Source organism: Hordeum vulgare, chromosome 3H, assembly GCF_904849725.1.
Source record: "Hordeum vulgare subsp. vulgare chromosome 3H, MorexV3_pseudomolecules_assembly, whole genome shotgun sequence".
In the NCBI taxonomy this organism is placed as follows: Eukaryota; Viridiplantae; Streptophyta; class Magnoliopsida; order Poales; family Poaceae; genus Hordeum; species Hordeum vulgare.
Window position 1 is genome coordinate 4386097 of NC_058520.1, and position 23337 is coordinate 4409433.

The 23337-nt window shown below is 43.4% G+C and overlaps 3 protein-coding genes across 3 annotated transcripts; all 3 read left to right on the top strand.

Moving 5' to 3' along the window:
* Window positions 1–3479: 3479 nt before the first annotated feature.
* LOC123442401 (PR5-like receptor kinase) lies at window positions 3480–5578 on the top strand. Its single transcript, XM_045118438.1, has one exon. It carries the CDS (start codon window positions 3555–3557, stop codon window positions 5442–5444), a length of 1890 nt encoding a protein of 629 aa, XP_044974373.1. The 5' UTR covers window positions 3480–3554; the 3' UTR covers window positions 5445–5578.
* Window positions 5579–12238: 6660 nt separating this feature from the next.
* LOC123442402 (PR5-like receptor kinase) lies at window positions 12239–14337 on the top strand. Its single transcript, XM_045118439.1, has one exon. The coding sequence runs from the start codon at window positions 12314–12316 to the stop codon at window positions 14201–14203; it is 1890 nt and encodes a 629-aa protein (XP_044974374.1). The 5' UTR covers window positions 12239–12313; the 3' UTR covers window positions 14204–14337.
* A 6660-nt stretch (window positions 14338–20997) lies between these two features.
* LOC123439150 (PR5-like receptor kinase) lies at window positions 20998–23096 on the top strand. Its single transcript, XM_045115894.1, has one exon. It carries the CDS (start codon window positions 21073–21075, stop codon window positions 22960–22962), a length of 1890 nt encoding a protein of 629 aa, XP_044971829.1. The 5' UTR covers window positions 20998–21072; the 3' UTR covers window positions 22963–23096.
* The last annotated feature ends 241 nt before the right edge of the window (window positions 23097–23337 follow it).

The following is a 23337-nucleotide window of genomic DNA, read 5'->3' on the forward strand; positions in this document are numbered from 1 at the left end:
ATAATTCAAATCTAAAGTTCATGAAAAAGTTGGCGAAATTGATATGAGAAATACCAATTGCAAATTATGTAGGCCTTACCCAAGAAATTGATTTGAAAAATACCAACCTCTATCAGCTTTAGCATGCCCCAAACCAAAGGTACTTCTTGCAAACTGATCTTCACTCAACATCACTGCTGACAAAGATGTGCAACTTGGGAAAACAAAAACCAGTATACCACTATTTTATACTCCCTCCGTCCCAAAATAAGTGTCTTAAGCTTAATAGAGCTAGTATAAAGTTGAGACACTTATTTTGGGACGGAGGGAGTATGATATAATTATATTAGAAGTCTATAAGTATGTTTACTTTTCTTTACTAAATGGAAGCAGAAGAGTTGCCTCATTCTGTAACTAAAGAGTTGAGATACATTAACAAGTAGCAAACCTTTTCCAAAAATAATTAACAAGTAGCAACAAAAAAATCACAGGCTCTGAGAAACACAAGGAAAAAAAAATTCAACTCTCCCCGGATGATATTTTACCAAGAAGAATGCTTTTATATGATAACACCTATGCAAGATCTGATCGCATTAACTGTCGTGTTTGCATAGCTCTTAGAGTCAAAATCATGAAACAACGCATTATCTGGATGTAACTCTTCTTTTTTATTTCCTGAAAACATATAGATATAATCCCTATCATTCTTCCAGGCTGTTAGCTGTCAGTCTACTGTCATAGCCACAGGAGCCCTATCTCCAGTTTGCAATTGAGACTCTGCTTCAAGTTAACGAGTGCAATCAGAAATCATATCACAAAGGAACAAATGGCAGTGGTGAGTGCCACTTCGGCTCTCCACCTCCTGCCTCTCCTCCTCCTCCTCCTCCCCGTTGCCACCATCGCGAACAGTACATCCGTGGGCATTATCATTGATACGAATGCAAGCAGATCGCCTACAGCTAAAAGACCCATGCCCGCACCCCCGGCCAAGGTAACACCTACGGCCCCAAGTGATCCACCTGCATCCCCGGCCACGGTAACACCTATGACCCCAAGTACTCTGCCAGCACCTATTGGGACAACAAGCATGAAAGAGAAACCCTTCACTGTAAGAAGAGATGTTGCAATTTTAGCTCCTGTAGGTGGCTTCATGTTGCTAGGTTTTTACAAACATATTTTTTCACAAAACAACAGACAAAAAAACTGTGCCTCTCTTGAAAGAAAATAAAAACGGGTTTTTCGTTTCTGAAAGGCACGACCGCGAAGCAAACCTGTGCCTCTCGCGGAAACAAAATCATGCCTTTTACGAAAGAAAAAACAAAAATAAAATCACCTTTTTATTTTCGAGAGGCATGACCGTGCCATTCGCAAAAGTTAATCCGTACCTCTAGCAGAAGCAAAACCGTTCGAATCACGAAAGAGAAAGAAAACAGAAAACATGTTTTTTTTTTCGTTTCCGAGGCATGGTCGTGCCTCTTGCGAAAGCAAATCCATGCCTATCGCGAAACTAAACTATAACTTTCGCGGAAAAAGGAAAAAAACAAAAAACATGTTTTTATTTTATTTTTGGGAGGGTCCTCTCATGCCAAAAAAAAACCGTGCTTTTGGACACGTTTTATTTTGTGCAAAAGCTAAAAAAAGGGCAAAAAACAAAACACAAAAAGAAATCCACCTAAAAAGTCAAAAAACGTGTGCGATAAAATAAAAAATAAAAAATCAAAGGGAACACTCAGAGAATGGCACGTGACGATGACTAAGAACACAACACGTAGGAATGATCGTTAAAACGCTTATGCTAGCCAATTAGTTGCTCTCCAGGCGACCAATATATTGACAAGCGAGGCTCTTCAACAGCGCTCGCACGAGCATTCCAGGCTGCAGCCCAACTTGGTACCTTGCTCCGCTAGACTGCTTCGCTCGCTCGCCTGGATTACTGTACTAAAATAAGTGTTGTTTGTTTTCAGGAAAAACATAGCCTTTGGTTTTTGTACATTAAAAAATCGTAAATTCATTTTTTTCACGGATTTAAACAAAGTTCACAATTTTCTTAAAAAAAATTGCGAATTTGAAAAGATGTACACGAAATTGAATTTTTGTCACAAATATCAGAATCGTTCATGATTTTGAAAAAAAACATGAATTGTAAGAAGGTTCAGGGATTTGAGAAAACATTAATGAATTTCAGAAAAGTTCTTAATTTTTTTTCAGATTTGACTAATAGCATAGAAAACTGGCTATGTTTGAAAAAAGTTCATGCATTTGAATACAATTCATAATTTTTTTAAAAAATAAAAGGAAAATCAGAATGGAAAAATAAAATTCGAACAAAAAACCGGAAGAACAAACAAAAATATATGAACCGAAAACTAGTCGAAATCTTCTAGAAGCTTCCGCAAATGCATCACATAGCGTTTTCTGGATTGGATTGTGGGAAGAAGAAAGGTTTTCTAGATTGAGCGTGAAAAAACTGAAGTAACCAGTTTGTATGAACACATATTTGGGAGCTCCACATTCACACACACACAAAATATTTGCGAGCTCCACAGTAGTGCTTATGGAGTCCCTCGAAAATGCTGGCACTCGCGTGAAAGTTCTCATGGGCTGTGGCCCATAAAGCAATTCACTCTGGCTGTCGGGACCACCTCACTTGCCTAAAAAAAAAAAAAACTTGCCTCGCCAAACCGCCAACCACCTCCGTCGATCCGACTGGTTCAAAGAAAAAGCCAAACATTCATTCGTTCAGTAGAAAAACCGACTTCTGAATTTTATTGGATAAATAAATTCATACGTTCAAAAAAATAATCATGGATTTACTTGAGAAATTCCCACACTTGCAAAAAATGTGCTCGCAATTAAGTAGTTGTGGTGAGTTAGACATGGATGCATACGCTTGACGGGGCATGTCTGTCAGTCAAGGAGGCCTCCGGCTGCTTGGACTGCTTCCAGGGAGCTGCCGACTGGTGTCAACTTCAGCTTGTCTCCACCACCAAAGTGCTTCTTCCTTGCCCGTTCAAAAAAAAAAAGTGCTTCTTCCTTGATCTGCTGCCTCCATATATATTCCACATCAGAATGCCACAGCAAAACATAAAGCAGATCAGGAATGAGCAAAGATGAGCAATCTGGCAAGTCTCCAACATAAAAAAAGAAGTTGATATGCAATCTCTGAGGACGACATTTACCGAACAGAGCGTTTTACTAATGTAAGATTTCCTCGGATGTACATTTCTTACCGACAAAATCACCAAACAACACATTATACAGATGTATTCTTTTTATAATCATTACACGGACGCACTGTACAAATGTATGTAATCCTTTTTACAATTTGGATTCGGAAGGGACTAACAAGTCCTGCAAAAGTCTGGTCCTACCAAACGGTTGTCACTGTGCAGCATGTTGAAGAGGCTAGCTGTTGTATGCTGACCGTGGAACGGAATAATTCAACGGTGTCTCTGTTATCCCCACTCTTCCACTCCGTTAGCTGTCACACTATAGATCATGAGCCCTATTGCAAGTTTGCAACCTAGACCGTCTCTGATTCTCCAGTTCTCTTCCTCTTCCTCTTCCAGGCATTGATGGGCGCCGCTTCCGCTCTCTTCCTCTTCGTCCTCGTTATCACGGGCGAGGCCGCCACACTAGGAATCACCAACCAATGCTCCTACACCGTGTGGCCGGCCGTCGTGCCGGGAGGTGGCCGGCAGCTCGATCCAGGGGAGGCATGGGTGCTGGACGTCCCCGCCGGCAACACATCCGGCCGCGTCTGGGCACGGACGGGCTGCACGTTCCATGGCGAAGGTAACGTGTCGTCGTGCCAAACTGGTGACTGCGGCGGCTTGCTCGCCTGCACAGCCTATGGCCGGCCGCCCAGCACGCTCGGTGAGTTCGCGTTTGGCGGCCTCAACGCCGTGGATTCCTTCGACATCTCCTTCATGGACGGCTTCAACGTGCCCATGGACTTCCTGCCGGTGCCGGTTCAGGTTCAAGGAAGGGCAGGGTGCGTCAAGGGGCCGCGCTGTCCAGCCAACATCACATCGCAGTGCCCAACAGAGCTGAAGGCTCCGGGGGGTTGTAACAGTGCATGCAGGGTGTTGAAGCAGGACAAATACTGCTGTACCGGGAGCGCGGCACACAATTGCAGCACCACCAACTACTCGGTCTTCTTTAAGAAGATGTGCCCAGATGCCTACAGCTACCCCAAGGATGATCCCAGCAGCACTTTCAGTTGCCCGACGGGCACCAACTACCAGGTCGTCTTTTGTCCCCTGATGAATCAAGCAATGTCGCCTCCAGCTGAAAGTCCCGTGGCTCTGCCTGCGCCTATTGGGCCAACAAGCATGAAACCAAAATCCTCCACTGTAACAAGAGTTGTGACAATTCTAGCTCCTGTAGGCAGCTTCATTTTGCTTACCGTCGTCTTCCTCCTCGCCTACTTTATATGTAAGCGGAGAACACATAGACAACATGAGATGGAGGAGGAGGAAGAGTTTGGGGAGCTACAAGGAACACCAATCAGGTTCACATATCAACAGCTAAAAGCAGCAACCGAGCAATTTGCAGACAAGCTAGGGGAAGGAGGATTTGGGTCTGTTTTCAAGGGAAAATTTGGGGATGAAATGATTGCAGTAAAACGTTTGGATCGAGCTGGTCAGGGCAAAAGAGAATTTTCTGCAGAGGTTCAGACAATTGGCAGGATTCATCATATTAATCTGGTGAGTTTGATTGGTTTCTGTGCAGAGAAATCCTATAGGCTCCTGGTGTATGAGTATATGCACAAAGGATCCTTGGATAGATGGATCTATTGTCGACATGACAACGATGCTCCTCCTTTGGATTGGAGCATCCGGTGCAAAATTATCACTCACATAGCTAAGGGTCTCTCTTATCTTCACGAGGAGTGCACAAAACGGATTGCTCATTTGGATGTCAAACCACAAAACATCCTCTTAGATGATGAATTCAATGCTAAACTTTCTGATTTTGGACTATGCAAGCTCATTGATAGGGATATGAGCCAGGTGGTTACTAGAATGAGAGGCACACCTGGATATTTAGCTCCTGAATGGTTAACATCGCAAATCACAGAAAAGGCTGACGTCTACAGCTTTGGTGTTGTGGTCATGGAAGTCATCAGCGGAAGAAAGAACCTCGACACTTCCCGGTCAGAAGAGAGCATCCATCTTATTACCCTATTGGAGGAAAAGGTTAAAAACGACCACTTGGTAGATTTGATTGACAGGAACAGCAACGACATGCAAGCACATAAGCAGGATGCAATTCAGATGATGAAGCTCGCGATGTGGTGTTTGCAGATTGATTGCCAAAGAAGGCCTAAAATGTCTGAGGTGGTCAAGGTCTTGGAAGGTGCCATGAGTGCAGACAACAATATTGATCATAACTTTGTTGTTGCTAGGAATGTGATCTCCTCAGTTCCACCTCTATCTTCACATGTATCGGGGCCCAACTGAAATGAGGCAATTCTGGAAAGATAGGCAATTAGATAATGGGCAGGACAGGAGATTTTCTTATGTAAATCAAAAGCCATGATATGTTGTATTTTTTGTCAGATTACTACAACCTGAAGCCGCTCAGCTTTAACTAATTCCGTTGTAATTTCTTTGTCCAGTTACCTCTGTTTCGGGTTACTTTAGAAACTTGAAATTAATAGCATGTCCAAAAATGTTACTGAAGAAAGCAGATAAATGCGCAGAATTGAAGTGGTTTTAAGTTCTACAAAATTTGCACTGCTATTTTTTTTTTACGAAGTTAGGTGATGTACTTAAAGTTTGTAAGCATAAGAAGATGTCACGGTTTCCTCAATGAAAAAGATTTCAAGGATGGCTTAAATCTTTCGAATTAGAAGAACTGCTAAATGGCAAATTACATTGGGAATCTGCTCTCCCTGCACCACTCCAGATAACTTAGTTTGATGGGCACCTTTTTAGTTCCACTTGAAATTTAGAGGATTTTGCGATAACCTCCATCAGAATATTTAAGGTTTTGGGCTGGCAAAGCAATGTGCAGGGGATGAAATTAAGCATCACTGCACTGGCTGCAGCTAAACCATTTTCTTGGAACTTTGGACAATAAACTACGATTCAGATGTTCAAAGCTATGAAATGCTTTTGCTGGAACTAGAACTGGAGCTAAAAGGGAAACTATGCCTCTGAAGCCATTTGTTCCAATTCTGGGCCAGCCGATGCACCAAAGTTAGGGAATGTACAACTATATACTACTCCCTGTGTTCCTAAATATTTGTTTGTTCAGTTCTCCACAACAACAAGTATCGTGGTACAGAGGGAGTATCACATTTGATTTTCTATTCAATTAGCGTTTGTGTTGTATAGTAAGTTGTAACCATCGACCAGTATAATGTGATGACATTACATCAGAGCAACCAATAATGTGTACAAGACGCCACTGCAGCTCGTAATGACTTATCCTTGTCCTTCAGATGCCATACTTGTGTAGTTGGTCGTCGTTCCTATGGAATGGAAGATCTGATATATGATATGAGCTGCCCCCCATGAACCTGTTGCACGAATGATCAGTTGACGCGGGGGTTACCTCTATCGACTAGCATTGGGTGAGTACCAGACCGAAGAAGACGGCGGCGACGGGTCCGTCTCCGGAGTCGGGCGATTAGGAGCGGCGCGTCTGCAGATGGGATGCGGCGGAAAGATGTGGTGCTGGGGATGGAGGATTCGTGGCGAGCAGTGGCGGCGGCGCGTGAGGCACGGTCCAGTTCGCCGGCGCCGGCAACAGCGGCGCGCCGCGGATGAGGGTACCGCCGCTAGTCTTGGAGTCGGGGGATGAGGACGGCCCAATAGTCCAGTACCCAGCCAAGCCCACCAAATGTCGCGGACAGGAAGCGCAGGGAAGCGTGGTTGAATAGCGTGGTTGAATAGCGCAGGGATTCATGTCGATGCAGGCATCAGACCTTGGATGGCTGCGGTCTTCCATGACAATAGTGGGGTTTACTTAGGCAGCTCAACTCTAGGTATTGAATCAATGAAAAAATAAAGTGCTATGTCAAAATAACGGCACCTTAAATATATGCTATTAGGAAGACGTTGTACATAGATTTTTCTTAACGAGTCATTTCTCAAAATACTATAGCTTACTATTAGCAACGCTATGGCACGTTATTTTTTTCACTGCTATGGATTAATATGCATGACTGCACGAGGTCAAGTCGTTGTTCTCCAGAAGTACTAGAGAGAAAATGAATGAATCAGAGGTGTGTGTGGAGTACATACACTGTCCATGCCGACCAGGGAACAGAGATAACGAGGCTAGAGCTTCCTCCCAGCTTCAAGGCCTCGATCAGGTGCCGCGCAGCTTCCTCCCAGCGTGATCTTGTGATCGAGAATGATTTCCATTCTATAAACAGCAGCAGCTAGCGAGGATAGTGGTAGTGCCACCCTCGTCTGGACGCAATCAAGGAGTGAGAAGTGGCTCCATATGCTTGATGGCATATGATAGCTAGGCCAGTCAACAAGGCCTCCAGCCGCTGTCAGCCAACATGCATGCCCCCAGTCGTAGGGTACTTCTTGCAAAGTGATCTTCATTTTACATCACTGCTGACAAAGCATATGGCAGATCGGTAATGAACAAAGATGTGCAATCTGGGCAAAAAAACCCAGTCTACCACTATGTTGTATGGTATACTTATACTAGAAGTCTAGAAATAGTTTTGTTTTCCTTTTCGAAATGGACGCAGAAAAGTTGCTTCATTCCCTAACTAACGAGTTGAGATAAATTAACAAGCAGAAAAAAACACATAGTCCCGCTTCGATACACCCCCCTCACAAATAGTATAAAGGGTAATATAGACCTTTCCCTAACAGTATTCAGTTTTGGTATATACATGATGGGTCACACATAAACTGTTGCTGAACGGAAGTGAACAGGATCAGAGAAACACAAGGAATACTCCTGCAATTCCATACTTGACAATTCAATAGGACTATCCATGACACATGTAAGTTTGACCGTTTCATCCAAATCAGCATGCATAATTTTTGAGATGAATCATTGTGTTGCTATCATTTCTTGAAAAAATGCATACTCTCCCAGGATGATATTTTGCCAAAAACCATGTTTTATATGGTAACACCTATGCAAGATCTGGTCGCATTTTTCTGCCATGTTTGCCGATTTCTTACAGCCAAAATAATTTTACAGATGTAATTCCTGTTTTTATTCTTGAAGACGTACATATATAATACGAGAGGGACTAACCGACTAAGAAGCAAACAGTCTGCAAGAATGTTAGGTTGTTTTATGCTGACCCTTGAACGATTCAACGGACAGATCATGTCCCTGTCTGCTATTCCCTACCACTCCTCCACTCTAGATGTCAGTCTGTCACAGCCACATGACACCTATCACAAGTTTGCAATTGAGAGACTGGTTAAAGCTAACGGGTGCACATAAATCATAACACACAGATGGCAGTGGTGAGTACCCCTTCGGCTCCCTCCTGCCTCACCTTCTCCTCCCCGTTGCCACCGTGTGGCCAGCCGCAACTCCGGTTAGAGATCGCGTACGAAGCTCGATCAGGGCGAGAAGGTGCCCACCGTGTATATAAATCTCAGTCAGGGGAGAAGGTGCCCACCTTCTCTTTGTGCCACGATCAATCAAACAGTATCGCCTACAGCTGAAAGTCCCTTGCCTGCACCCCCGGCTAAGGTAACACCTACGACACCAAGTGCTCTGCATCTTTTAAGGTCCGTTTGATATATTTAAGCCATTAAATGCGTTTCTAAGCACTTCATAAATATAATTCAAATCTAAAGTTCATGAAAAAGTTGGCGAAATTGATATGAGAAATACCAATTGCAAATTATGTAGGCCTTACCCAAGAAATTGATTTGAAAAATACCAACCTCTATCAGCTTTAGCATGCCCCAAACCAAAGGTACTTCTTGCAAACTGATCTTCACTCAACATCACTGCTGACAAAGATGTGCAACTTGGGAAAACAAAAACCAGTATACCACTATTTTATACTCCCTCCGTCCCAAAATAAGTGTCTTAAGCTTAATAGAGCTAGTATAAAGTTGAGACACTTATTTTGGGACGGAGGGAGTATGATATAATTATATTAGAAGTCTATAAGTATGTTTACTTTTCTTTACTAAATGGAAGCAGAAGAGTTGCCTCATTCTGTAACTAAAGAGTTGAGATACATTAACAAGTAGCAAACCTTTTCCAAAAATAATTAACAAGTAGCAACAAAAAAATCACAGGCTCTGAGAAACACAAGGAAAAAAAAATTCAACTCTCCCCGGATGATATTTTACCAAGAAGAATGCTTTTATATGATAACACCTATGCAAGATCTGATCGCATTAACTGTCGTGTTTGCATAGCTCTTAGAGTCAAAATCATGAAACAACGCATTATCTGGATGTAACTCTTCTTTTTTATTTCCTGAAAACATATAGATATAATCCCTATCATTCTTCCAGGCTGTTAGCTGTCAGTCTACTGTCATAGCCACAGGAGCCCTATCTCCAGTTTGCAATTGAGACTCTGCTTCAAGTTAACGAGTGCAATCAGAAATCATATCACAAAGGAACAAATGGCAGTGGTGAGTGCCACTTCGGCTCTCCACCTCCTGCCTCTCCTCCTCCTCCTCCTCCCCGTTGCCACCATCGCGAACAGTACATCCGTGGGCATTATCATTGATACGAATGCAAGCAGATCGCCTACAGCTAAAAGACCCATGCCCGCACCCCCGGCCAAGGTAACACCTACGGCCCCAAGTGATCCACCTGCATCCCCGGCCACGGTAACACCTATGACCCCAAGTACTCTGCCAGCACCTATTGGGACAACAAGCATGAAAGAGAAACCCTTCACTGTAAGAAGAGATGTTGCAATTTTAGCTCCTGTAGGTGGCTTCATGTTGCTAGGTTTTTACAAACATATTTTTTCACAAAACAACAGACAAAAAAACTGTGCCTCTCTTGAAAGAAAATAAAAACGGGTTTTTCGTTTCTGAAAGGCACGACCGCGAAGCAAACCTGTGCCTCTCGCGGAAACAAAATCATGCCTTTTACGAAAGAAAAAACAAAAATAAAATCACCTTTTTATTTTCGAGAGGCATGACCGTGCCATTCGCAAAAGTTAATCCGTACCTCTAGCAGAAGCAAAACCGTTCGAATCACGAAAGAGAAAGAAAACAGAAAACATGTTTTTTTTTTCGTTTCCGAGGCATGGTCGTGCCTCTTGCGAAAGCAAATCCATGCCTATCGCGAAACTAAACTATAACTTTCGCGGAAAAAGGAAAAAAACAAAAAACATGTTTTTATTTTATTTTTGGGAGGGTCCTCTCATGCCAAAAAAAAACCGTGCTTTTGGACACGTTTTATTTTGTGCAAAAGCTAAAAAAAGGGCAAAAAACAAAACACAAAAAGAAATCCACCTAAAAAGTCAAAAAACGTGTGCGATAAAATAAAAAATAAAAAATCAAAGGGAACACTCAGAGAATGGCACGTGACGATGACTAAGAACACAACACGTAGGAATGATCGTTAAAACGCTTATGCTAGCCAATTAGTTGCTCTCCAGGCGACCAATATATTGACAAGCGAGGCTCTTCAACAGCGCTCGCACGAGCATTCCAGGCTGCAGCCCAACTTGGTACCTTGCTCCGCTAGACTGCTTCGCTCGCTCGCCTGGATTACTGTACTAAAATAAGTGTTGTTTGTTTTCAGGAAAAACATAGCCTTTGGTTTTTGTACATTAAAAAATCGTAAATTCATTTTTTTCACGGATTTAAACAAAGTTCACAATTTTCTTAAAAAAAATTGCGAATTTGAAAAGATGTACACGAAATTGAATTTTTGTCACAAATATCAGAATCGTTCATGATTTTGAAAAAAAACATGAATTGTAAGAAGGTTCAGGGATTTGAGAAAACATTAATGAATTTCAGAAAAGTTCTTAATTTTTTTTCAGATTTGACTAATAGCATAGAAAACTGGCTATGTTTGAAAAAAGTTCATGCATTTGAATACAATTCATAATTTTTTTAAAAAATAAAAGGAAAATCAGAATGGAAAAATAAAATTCGAACAAAAAACCGGAAGAACAAACAAAAATATATGAACCGAAAACTAGTCGAAATCTTCTAGAAGCTTCCGCAAATGCATCACATAGCGTTTTCTGGATTGGATTGTGGGAAGAAGAAAGGTTTTCTAGATTGAGCGTGAAAAAACTGAAGTAACCAGTTTGTATGAACACATATTTGGGAGCTCCACATTCACACACACACAAAATATTTGCGAGCTCCACAGTAGTGCTTATGGAGTCCCTCGAAAATGCTGGCACTCGCGTGAAAGTTCTCATGGGCTGTGGCCCATAAAGCAATTCACTCTGGCTGTCGGGACCACCTCACTTGCCTAAAAAAAAAAAAAACTTGCCTCGCCAAACCGCCAACCACCTCCGTCGATCCGACTGGTTCAAAGAAAAAGCCAAACATTCATTCGTTCAGTAGAAAAACCGACTTCTGAATTTTATTGGATAAATAAATTCATACGTTCAAAAAAATAATCATGGATTTACTTGAGAAATTCCCACACTTGCAAAAAATGTGCTCGCAATTAAGTAGTTGTGGTGAGTTAGACATGGATGCATACGCTTGACGGGGCATGTCTGTCAGTCAAGGAGGCCTCCGGCTGCTTGGACTGCTTCCAGGGAGCTGCCGACTGGTGTCAACTTCAGCTTGTCTCCACCACCAAAGTGCTTCTTCCTTGCCCGTTAAAAAAAAAAAGTGCTTCTTCCTTGATCTGCTGCCTCCATATATATTCCACATCAGAATGCCACAGCAAAACATAAAGCAGATCAGGAATGAGCAAAGATGAGCAATCTGGCAAGTCTCCAACATAAAAAAAGAAGTTGATATGCAATCTCTGAGGACGACATTTACCGAACAGAGCGTTTTACTAATGTAAGATTTCCTCGGATGTACATTTCTTACCGACAAAATCACCAAACAACACATTATACAGATGTATTCTTTTTATAATCATTACACGGACGCACTGTACAAATGTATGTAATCCTTTTTACAATTTGGATTCGGAAGGGACTAACAAGTCCTGCAAAAGTCTGGTCCTACCAAACGGTTGTCACTGTGCAGCATGTTGAAGAGGCTAGCTGTTGTATGCTGACCGTGGAACGGAATAATTCAACGGTGTCTCTGTTATCCCCACTCTTCCACTCCGTTAGCTGTCACACTATAGATCATGAGCCCTATTGCAAGTTTGCAACCTAGACCGTCTCTGATTCTCCAGTTCTCTTCCTCTTCCTCTTCCAGGCATTGATGGGCGCCGCTTCCGCTCTCTTCCTCTTCGTCCTCGTTATCACGGGCGAGGCCGCCACACTAGGAATCACCAACCAATGCTCCTACACCGTGTGGCCGGCCGTCGTGCCGGGAGGTGGCCGGCAGCTCGATCCAGGGGAGGCATGGGTGCTGGACGTCCCCGCCGGCAACACATCCGGCCGCGTCTGGGCACGGACGGGCTGCACGTTCCATGGCGAAGGTAACGTGTCGTCGTGCCAAACTGGTGACTGCGGCGGCTTGCTCGCCTGCACAGCCTATGGCCGGCCGCCCAGCACGCTCGGTGAGTTCGCGTTTGGCGGCCTCAACGCCGTGGATTCCTTCGACATCTCCTTCATGGACGGCTTCAACGTGCCCATGGACTTCCTGCCGGTGCCGGTTCAGGTTCAAGGAAGGGCAGGGTGCGTCAAGGGGCCGCGCTGTCCAGCCAACATCACATCGCAGTGCCCAACAGAGCTGAAGGCTCCGGGGGGTTGTAACAGTGCATGCAGGGTGTTGAAGCAGGACAAATACTGCTGTACCGGGAGCGCGGCACACAATTGCAGCACCACCAACTACTCGGTCTTCTTTAAGAAGATGTGCCCAGATGCCTACAGCTACCCCAAGGATGATCCCAGCAGCACTTTCAGTTGCCCGACGGGCACCAACTACCAGGTCGTCTTTTGTCCCCTGATGAATCAAGCAATGTCGCCTCCAGCTGAAAGTCCCGTGGCTCTGCCTGCGCCTATTGGGCCAACAAGCATGAAACCAAAATCCTCCACTGTAACAAGAGTTGTGACAATTCTAGCTCCTGTAGGCAGCTTCATTTTGCTTACCGTCGTCTTCCTCCTCGCCTACTTTATATGTAAGCGGAGAACACATAGACAACATGAGATGGAGGAGGAGGAAGAGTTTGGGGAGCTACAAGGAACACCAATCAGGTTCACATATCAACAGCTAAAAGCAGCAACCGAGCAATTTGCAGACAAGCTAGGGGAAGGAGGATTTGGGTCTGTTTTCAAGGGAAAATTTGGGGATGAAATGATTGCAGTAAAACGTTTGGATCGAGCTGGTCAGGGCAAAAGAGAATTTTCTGCAGAGGTTCAGACAATTGGCAGGATTCATCATATTAATCTGGTGAGTTTGATTGGTTTCTGTGCAGAGAAATCCTATAGGCTCCTGGTGTATGAGTATATGCACAAAGGATCCTTGGATAGATGGATCTATTGTCGACATGACAACGATGCTCCTCCTTTGGATTGGAGCATCCGGTGCAAAATTATCACTCACATAGCTAAGGGTCTCTCTTATCTTCACGAGGAGTGCACAAAACGGATTGCTCATTTGGATGTCAAACCACAAAACATCCTCTTAGATGATGAATTCAATGCTAAACTTTCTGATTTTGGACTATGCAAGCTCATTGATAGGGATATGAGCCAGGTGGTTACTAGAATGAGAGGCACACCTGGATATTTAGCTCCTGAATGGTTAACATCGCAAATCACAGAAAAGGCTGACGTCTACAGCTTTGGTGTTGTGGTCATGGAAGTCATCAGCGGAAGAAAGAACCTCGACACTTCCCGGTCAGAAGAGAGCATCCATCTTATTACCCTATTGGAGGAAAAGGTTAAAAACGACCACTTGGTAGATTTGATTGACAGGAACAGCAACGACATGCAAGCACATAAGCAGGATGCAATTCAGATGATGAAGCTCGCGATGTGGTGTTTGCAGATTGATTGCCAAAGAAGGCCTAAAATGTCTGAGGTGGTCAAGGTCTTGGAAGGTGCCATGAGTGCAGACAACAATATTGATCATAACTTTGTTGTTGCTAGGAATGTGATCTCCTCAGTTCCACCTCTATCTTCACATGTATCGGGGCCCAACTGAAATGAGGCAATTCTGGAAAGATAGGCAATTAGATAATGGGCAGGACAGGAGATTTTCTTATGTAAATCAAAAGCCATGATATGTTGTATTTTTTGTCAGATTACTACAACCTGAAGCCGCTCAGCTTTAACTAATTCCGTTGTAATTTCTTTGTCCAGTTACCTCTGTTTCGGGTTACTTTAGAAACTTGAAATTAATAGCATGTCCAAAAATGTTACTGAAGAAAGCAGATAAATGCGCAGAATTGAAGTGGTTTTAAGTTCTACAAAATTTGCACTGCTATTTTTTTTTTACGAAGTTAGGTGATGTACTTAAAGTTTGTAAGCATAAGAAGATGTCACGGTTTCCTCAATGAAAAAGATTTCAAGGATGGCTTAAATCTTTCGAATTAGAAGAACTGCTAAATGGCAAATTACATTGGGAATCTGCTCTCCCTGCACCACTCCAGATAACTTAGTTTGATGGGCACCTTTTTAGTTCCACTTGAAATTTAGAGGATTTTGCGATAACCTCCATCAGAATATTTAAGGTTTTGGGCTGGCAAAGCAATGTGCAGGGGATGAAATTAAGCATCACTGCACTGGCTGCAGCTAAACCATTTTCTTGGAACTTTGGACAATAAACTACGATTCAGATGTTCAAAGCTATGAAATGCTTTTGCTGGAACTAGAACTGGAGCTAAAAGGGAAACTATGCCTCTGAAGCCATTTGTTCCAATTCTGGGCCAGCCGATGCACCAAAGTTAGGGAATGTACAACTATATACTACTCCCTGTGTTCCTAAATATTTGTTTGTTCAGTTCTCCACAACAACAAGTATCGTGGTACAGAGGGAGTATCACATTTGATTTTCTATTCAATTAGCGTTTGTGTTGTATAGTAAGTTGTAACCATCGACCAGTATAATGTGATGACATTACATCAGAGCAACCAATAATGTGTACAAGACGCCACTGCAGCTCGTAATGACTTATCCTTGTCCTTCAGATGCCATACTTGTGTAGTTGGTCGTCGTTCCTATGGAATGGAAGATCTGATATATGATATGAGCTGCCCCCCATGAACCTGTTGCACGAATGATCAGTTGACGCGGGGGTTACCTCTATCGACTAGCATTGGGTGAGTACCAGACCGAAGAAGACGGCGGCGACGGGTCCGTCTCCGGAGTCGGGCGATTAGGAGCGGCGCGTCTGCAGATGGGATGCGGCGGAAAGATGTGGTGCTGGGGATGGAGGATTCGTGGCGAGCAGTGGCGGCGGCGCGTGAGGCACGGTCCAGTTCGCCGGCGCCGGCAACAGCGGCGCGCCGCGGATGAGGGTACCGCCGCTAGTCTTGGAGTCGGGGGATGAGGACGGCCCAATAGTCCAGTACCCAGCCAAGCCCACCAAATGTCGCGGACAGGAAGCGCAGGGAAGCGTGGTTGAATAGCGTGGTTGAATAGCGCAGGGATTCATGTCGATGCAGGCATCAGACCTTGGATGGCTGCGGTCTTCCATGACAATAGTGGGGTTTACTTAGGCAGCTCAACTCTAGGTATTGAATCAATGAAAAAATAAAGTGCTATGTCAAAATAACGGCACCTTAAATATATGCTATTAGGAAGACGTTGTACATAGATTTTTCTTAACGAGTCATTTCTCAAAATACTATAGCTTACTATTAGCAACGCTATGGCACGTTATTTTTTTCACTGCTATGGATTAATATGCATGACTGCACGAGGTCAAGTCGTTGTTCTCCAGAAGTACTAGAGAGAAAATGAATGAATCAGAGGTGTGTGTGGAGTACATACACTGTCCATGCCGACCAGGGAACAGAGATAACGAGGCTAGAGCTTCCTCCCAGCTTCAAGGCCTCGATCAGGTGCCGCGCAGCTTCCTCCCAGCGTGATCTTGTGATCGAGAATGATTTCCATTCTATAAACAGCAGCAGCTAGCGAGGATAGTGGTAGTGCCACCCTCGTCTGGACGCAATCAAGGAGTGAGAAGTGGCTCCATATGCTTGATGGCATATGATAGCTAGGCCAGTCAACAAGGCCTCCAGCCGCTGTCAGCCAACATGCATGCCCCCAGTCGTAGGGTACTTCTTGCAAAGTGATCTTCATTTTACATCACTGCTGACAAAGCATATGGCAGATCGGTAATGAACAAAGATGTGCAATCTGGGCAAAAAAACCCAGTCTACCACTATGTTGTATGGTATACTTATACTAGAAGTCTAGAAATAGTTTTGTTTTCCTTTTCGAAATGGACGCAGAAAAGTTGCTTCATTCCCTAACTAACGAGTTGAGATAAATTAACAAGCAGAAAAAAACACATAGTCCCGCTTCGATACACCCCCCTCACAAATAGTATAAAGGGTAATATAGACCTTTCCCTAACAGTATTCAGTTTTGGTATATACATGATGGGTCACACATAAACTGTTGCTGAACGGAAGTGAACAGGATCAGAGAAACACAAGGAATACTCCTGCAATTCCATACTTGACAATTCAATAGGACTATCCATGACACATGTAAGTTTGACCGTTTCATCCAAATCAGCATGCATAATTTTTGAGATGAATCATTGTGTTGCTATCATTTCTTGAAAAAATGCATACTCTCCCAGGATGATATTTTGCCAAAAACCATGTTTTATATGGTAACACCTATGCAAGATCTGGTCGCATTTTTCTGCCATGTTTGCCGATTTCTTACAGCCAAAATAATTTTACAGATGTAATTCCTGTTTTTATTCTTGAAGACGTACATATATAATACGAGAGGGACTAACCGACTAAGAAGCAAACAGTCTGCAAGAATGTTAGGTTGTTTTATGCTGACCCTTGAACGATTCAACGGACAGATCATGTCCCTGTCTGCTATTCCCTACCACTCCTCCACTCTAGATGTCAGTCTGTCACAGCCACATGACACCTATCACAAGTTTGCAATTGAGAGACTGGTTAAAGCTAACGGGTGCACATAAATCATAACACACAGATGGCAGTGGTGAGTACCCCTTCGGCTCCCTCCTGCCTCACCTTCTCCTCCCCGTTGCCACCGTGTGGCCAGCCGCAACTCCGGTTAGAGATCGCGTACGAAGCTCGATCAGGGCGAGAAGGTGCCCACCGTGTATATAAATCTCAGTCAGGGGAGAAGGTGCCCACCTTCTCTTTGTGCCACGATCAATCAAACAGTATCGCCTACAGCTGAAAGTCCCTTGCCTGCACCCCCGGCTAAGGTAACACCTACGACACCAAGTGCTCTGCATCTTTTAAGGTCCGTTTGATATATTTAAGCCATTAAATGCGTTTCTAAGCACTTCATAAATATAATTCAAATCTAAAGTTCATGAAAAAGTTGGCGAAATTGATATGAGAAATACCAATTGCAAATTATGTAGGCCTTACCCAAGAAATTGATTTGAAAAATACCAACCTCTATCAGCTTTAGCATGCCCCAAACCAAAGGTACTTCTTGCAAACTGATCTTCACTCAACATCACTGCTGACAAAGATGTGCAACTTGGGAAAACAAAAACCAGTATACCACTATTTTATACTCCCTCCGTCCCAAAATAAGTGTCTTAAGCTTAATAGAGCTAGTATAAAGTTGAGACACTTATTTTGGGACGGAGGGAGTATGATATAATTATATTAGAAGTCTATAAGTATGTTTACTTTTCTTTACTAAATGGAAGCAGAAGAGTTGCCTCATTCTGTAACTAAAGAGTTGAGATACATTAACAAGTAGCAAACCTTTTCCAAAAATAATTAACAAGTAGCAACAAAAAAATCACAGGCTCTGAGAAACACAAGGAAAAAAAATTCAACTCTCCCCGGATGATATTTTACCAAGAAGAATGCTTTTATATGATAACACCTATGCAAGATCTGATCGCATTAACTGTCGTGTTTGCATAGCTCTTAGAGTCAAAATCATGAAACAACGCATTATCTGGATGTAACTCTTCTTTTTTATTTCCTGAAAACATATAGATATAATCCCTATCATTCTTCCAGGCTGTTAGCTGTCAGTCTACTGTCATAGCCACAGGAGCCCTATCTCCAGTTTGCAATTGAGACTCTGCTTCAAGTTAACGAGTGCAATCAGAAATCATATCACAAAGGAACAAATGGCAGTGGTGAGTGCCACTTCGGCTCTCCACCTCCTGCCTCTCCTCCTCCTCCTCCTCCCCGTTGCCACCATCGCGAACAGTACATCCGTGGGCATTATCATTGATACGAATGCAAGCAGATCGCCTACAGCTAAAAGACCCATGCCCGCACCCCCGGCCAAGGTAACACCTACGGCCCCAAGTGATCCACCTGCATCCCCGGCCACGGTAACACCTATGACCCCAAGTACTCTGCCAGCACCTATTGGGACAACAAGCATGAAAGAGAAACCCTTCACTGTAAGAAGAGATGTTGCAATTTTAGCTCCTGTAGGTGGCTTCATGTTGCTAGGTTTTTACAAACATATTTTTTCACAAAACAACAGACAAAAAAACTGTGCCTCTCTTGAAAGAAAATAAAAACGGGTTTTTCGTTTCTGAAAGGCACGACCGCGAAGCAAACCTGTGCCTCTCGCGGAAACAAAATCATGCCTTTTACGAAAGAAAAAACAAAAATAAAATCACCTTTTTATTTTCGAGAGGCATGACCGTGCCATTCGCAAAAGTTAATCCGTACCTCTAGCAGAAGCAAAACCGTTCGAATCACGAAAGAGAAAGAAAACAGAAAACATGTTTTTTTTTTCGTTTCCGAGGCATGGTCGTGCCTCTTGCGAAAGCAAATCCATGCCTATCGCGAAACTAAACTATAACTTTCGCGGAAAAAGGAAAAAAACAAAAAACATGTTTTTATTTTATTTTTGGGAGGGTCCTCTCATGCCAAAAAAAAACCGTGCTTTTGGACACGTTTTATTTTGTGCAAAAGCTAAAAAAAGGGCAAAAAACAAAACACAAAAAGAAATCCACCTAAAAAGTCAAAAAACGTGTGCGATAAAATAAAAAATAAAAAATCAAAGGGAACACTCAGAGAATGGCACGTGACGATGACTAAGAACACAACACGTAGGAATGATCGTTAAAACGCTTATGCTAGCCAATTAGTTGCTCTCCAGGCGACCAATATATTGACAAGCGAGGCTCTTCAACAGCGCTCGCACGAGCATTCCAGGCTGCAGCCCAACTTGGTACCTTGCTCCGCTAGACTGCTTCGCTCGCTCGCCTGGATTACTGTACTAAAATAAGTGTTGTTTGTTTTCAGGAAAAACATAGCCTTTGGTTTTTGTACATTAAAAAATCGTAAATTCATTTTTTTCACGGATTTAAACAAAGTTCACAATTTTCTTAAAAAAATTGCGAATTTGAAAAGATGTACACGAAATTGAATTTTTGTCACAAATATCAGAATCGTTCATGATTTTGAAAAAAAACATGAATTGTAAGAAGGTTCAGGGATTTGAGAAAACATTAATGAATTTCAGAAAAGTTCTTAATTTTTTTTCAGATTTGACTAATAGCATAGAAAACTGGCTATGTTTGAAAAAAGTTCATGCATTTGAATACAATTCATAATTTTTTTAAAAAATAAAAGGAAAATCAGAATGGAAAAATAAAATTCGAACAAAAAACCGGAAGAACAAACAAAAATATATGAACCGAAAACTAGTCGAAATCTTCTAGAAGCTTCCGCAAATGCATCACATAGCGTTTTCTGGATTGGATTGTGGGAAGAAGAAAGGTTTTCTAGATTGAGCGTGAAAAAACTGAAGTAACCAGTTTGTATGAACACATATTTGGGAGCTCCACATTCACACACACACAAAATATTTGCGAGCTCCACAGTAGTGCTTATGGAGTCCCTCGAAAATGCTGGCACTCGCGTGAAAGTTCTCATGGGCTGTGGCCCATAAAGCAATTCACTCTGGCTGTCGGGACCACCTCACTTGCCTAAAAAAAAAAAAACTTGCCTCGCCAAACCGCCAACCACCTCCGTCGATCCGACTGGTTCAAAGAAAAAGCCAAACATTCATTCGTTCAGTAGAAAAACCGACTTCTGAATTTTATTGGATAAATAAATCCATACGTTCAAAAAAATAATCATGGATTTACTTGAGAAATTCCCACACTTGCAAAAAATGTGCTCGCAATTAAGTAGTTGTGGTGAGTTAGACATGGATGCATACGCTTGACGGGGCATGTCTGTCAGTCAAGGAGGCCTCCGGCTGCTTGGACTGCTTCCAGGGAGCTGCCGACTGGTGTCAACTTCAGCTTGTCTCCACCACCAAAGTGCTTCTTCCTTGCCCGTTCAAAAAAAAAAAAAGTGCTTCTTCCTTGATCTGCTGCCTCCATATATATTCCACATCAGAATGCCACATCAAAACATAAAGCAGATCAGGAATGAGCAAAGATGAGCAATCTGGCAAGTCTCCAACATAAAAAAAGAAGTTGATATGCAATCTCTGAGGACGACATTTACCGAACAGAGCGTTTTACTAATGTAAGATTTCCTCGGATGTACATTTCTTACCGACAAAATCACCAAACAACACATTATACAGATGTATTCTTTTTATAATCATTACACGGACGCACTGTACAAATGTATGTAATCCTTTTTACAATTTGGATTCGGAAGGGACTAACAAGTCCTGCAAAAGTCTGGTCCTACCAAACGGTTGTCACTGTGCAGCATGTTGAAGAGGCTAGCTGTTGTATGCTGACCGTGGAACGGAATAATTCAACGGTGTCTCTGTTATCCCCACTCTTCCACTCCGTTAGCTGTCACACTATAGATCATGAGCCCTATTGCAAGTTTGCAACCTAGACCGTCTCTGATTCTCCAGTTCTCTTCCTCTTCCTCTTCCAGGCATTGATGGGCGCCGCTTCCGCTCTCTTCCTCTTCGTCCTCGTTATCACGGGCGAGGCCGCCACACTAGGAATCACCAACCAATGCTCCTACACCGTGTGGCCGGCCGTCGTGCTGGGAGGTGGCCGGCAGCTCGATCCAGGGGAGGCATGGGTGCTGGACGTCCCCGCCGGCAACACATCCGGCCGCGTCTGGGCACGGACGGGCTGCACGTTCCATGGCGAAGGTAACGTGTCGTCGTGCCAAACTGGTGACTGCGGCGGCTTGCTCGCCTGCACAGCCTATGGCCGGCCGCCCAGCACGCTCGGTGAGTTCGCGTTTGGCGGCCTCAACGCCGTGGATTCCTTCGACATCTCCTTCATGGACGGCTTCAACGTGCCCATGGACTTCCTGCCGGTGCCGGTTCAGGTTCAAGGAAGGGCAGGGTGCGTCAAGGGGCCGCGCTGTCCAGCCAACATCACATCGCAGTGCCCAACAGAGCTGAAGGCTCCGGGGGGTTGTAACAGTGCATGCAGGGTGTTGAAGCAGGACAAATACTGCTGTACCGGGAGCGCGGCACACAATTGCAGCACCACCAACTACTCGGTCTTCTTTAAGAAGATGTGCCCAGATGCCTACAGCTACCCCAAGGATGATCCCAGCAGCACTTTCAGTTGCCCGACGGGCACCAACTACCAGGTCGTCTTTTGTCCCCTGATGAATCAAGCAATGTCGCCTCCAGCTGAAAGTCCCGTGGCTCTGCCTGCGCCTATTGGGCCAACAAGCATGAAACCAAAATCCTCCACTGTAACAAGAGTTGTGACAATTCTAGCTCCTGTAGGCAGCTTCATTTTGCTTACCGTCGTCTTCCTCCTCGCCTACTTTATATGTAAGCGGAGAACACATAGACAACATGAGATGGAGGAGGAGGAAGAGTTTGGGGAGCTACAAGGAACACCAATCAGGTTCACATATCAACAGCTAAAAGCAGCAACCGAGCAATTTGCAGACAAGCTAGGGGAAGGAGGATTTGGGTCTGTTTTCAAGGGAAAATTTGGGGATGAAATGATTGCAGTAAAACGTTTGGATCGAGCTGGTCAGGGCAAAAGAGAATTTTCTGCAGAGGTTCAGACAATTGGCAGGATTCATCATATTAATCTGGTGAGTTTGATTGGTTTCTGTGCAGAGAAATCCTATAGGCTCCTGGTGTATGAGTATATGCACAAAGGATCCTTGGATAGATGGATCTATTGTCGACATGACAACGATGCTCCTCCTTTGGATTGGAGCATCCGGTGCAAAATTATCACTCACATAGCTAAGGGTCTCTCTTATCTTCACGAGGAGTGCACAAAACGGATTGCTCATTTGGATGTCAAACCACAAAACATCCTCTTAGATGATGAATTCAATGCTAAACTTTCTGATTTTGGACTATGCAAGCTCATTGATAGGGATATGAGCCAGGTGGTTACTAGAATGAGAGGCACACCTGGATATTTAGCTCCTGAATGGTTAACATCGCAAATCACAGAAAAGGCTGACGTCTACAGCTTTGGTGTTGTGGTCATGGAAGTCATCAGCGGAAGAAAGAACCTCGACACTTCCCGGTCAGAAGAGAGCATCCATCTTATTACCCTATTGGAGGAAAAGGTTAAAAACGACCACTTGGTAGATTTGATTGACAGGAACAGCAACGACATGCAAGCACATAAGCAGGATGCAATTCAGATGATGAAGCTCGCGATGTGGTGTTTGCAGATTGATTGCCAAAGAAGGCCTAAAATGTCTGAGGTGGTCAAGGTCTTGGAAGGTGCCATGAGTGCAGACAACAATATTGATCATAACTTTGTTGTTGCTAGGAATGTGATCTCCTCAGTTCCACCTCTATCTTCACATGTATCGGGGCCCAACTGAAATGAGGCAATTCTGGAAAGATAGGCAATTAGATAATGGGCAGGACAGGAGATTTTCTTATGTAAATCAAAAGCCATGATATGTTGTATTTTTTGTCAGATTACTACAACCTGAAGCCGCTCAGCTTTAACTAATTCCGTTGTAATTTCTTTGTCCAGTTACCTCTGTTTCGGGTTACTTTAGAAACTTGAAATTAATAGCATGTCCAAAAATGTTACTGAAGAAAGCAGATAAATGCACAGAATTGAAGTGGTTTTAAGTTCTACAAAATTTGCACTGCTATTTTTTTTTTACGAAGTTAGGTGATGTACTTAAAGTTTGTAAGCATAAGAAGATGTCACGGTTTCCTCAATGAAAAAGATTTCAAGGATGGCT

Excerpts from the sequence above, each read along its gene's own strand:
- LOC123442401 (XM_045118438.1), top strand. The coding sequence starts at position 3,555 with ATGGGCGCCGCTTCCGCTCTCTTCCTCTTCGTCCTCGTTATCACGGGC.
- LOC123442402 (XM_045118439.1), top strand. The coding sequence starts at position 12,314 with ATGGGCGCCGCTTCCGCTCTCTTCCTCTTCGTCCTCGTTATCACGGGC.
- LOC123439150 (XM_045115894.1), top strand. The coding sequence starts at position 21,073 with ATGGGCGCCGCTTCCGCTCTCTTCCTCTTCGTCCTCGTTATCACGGGC.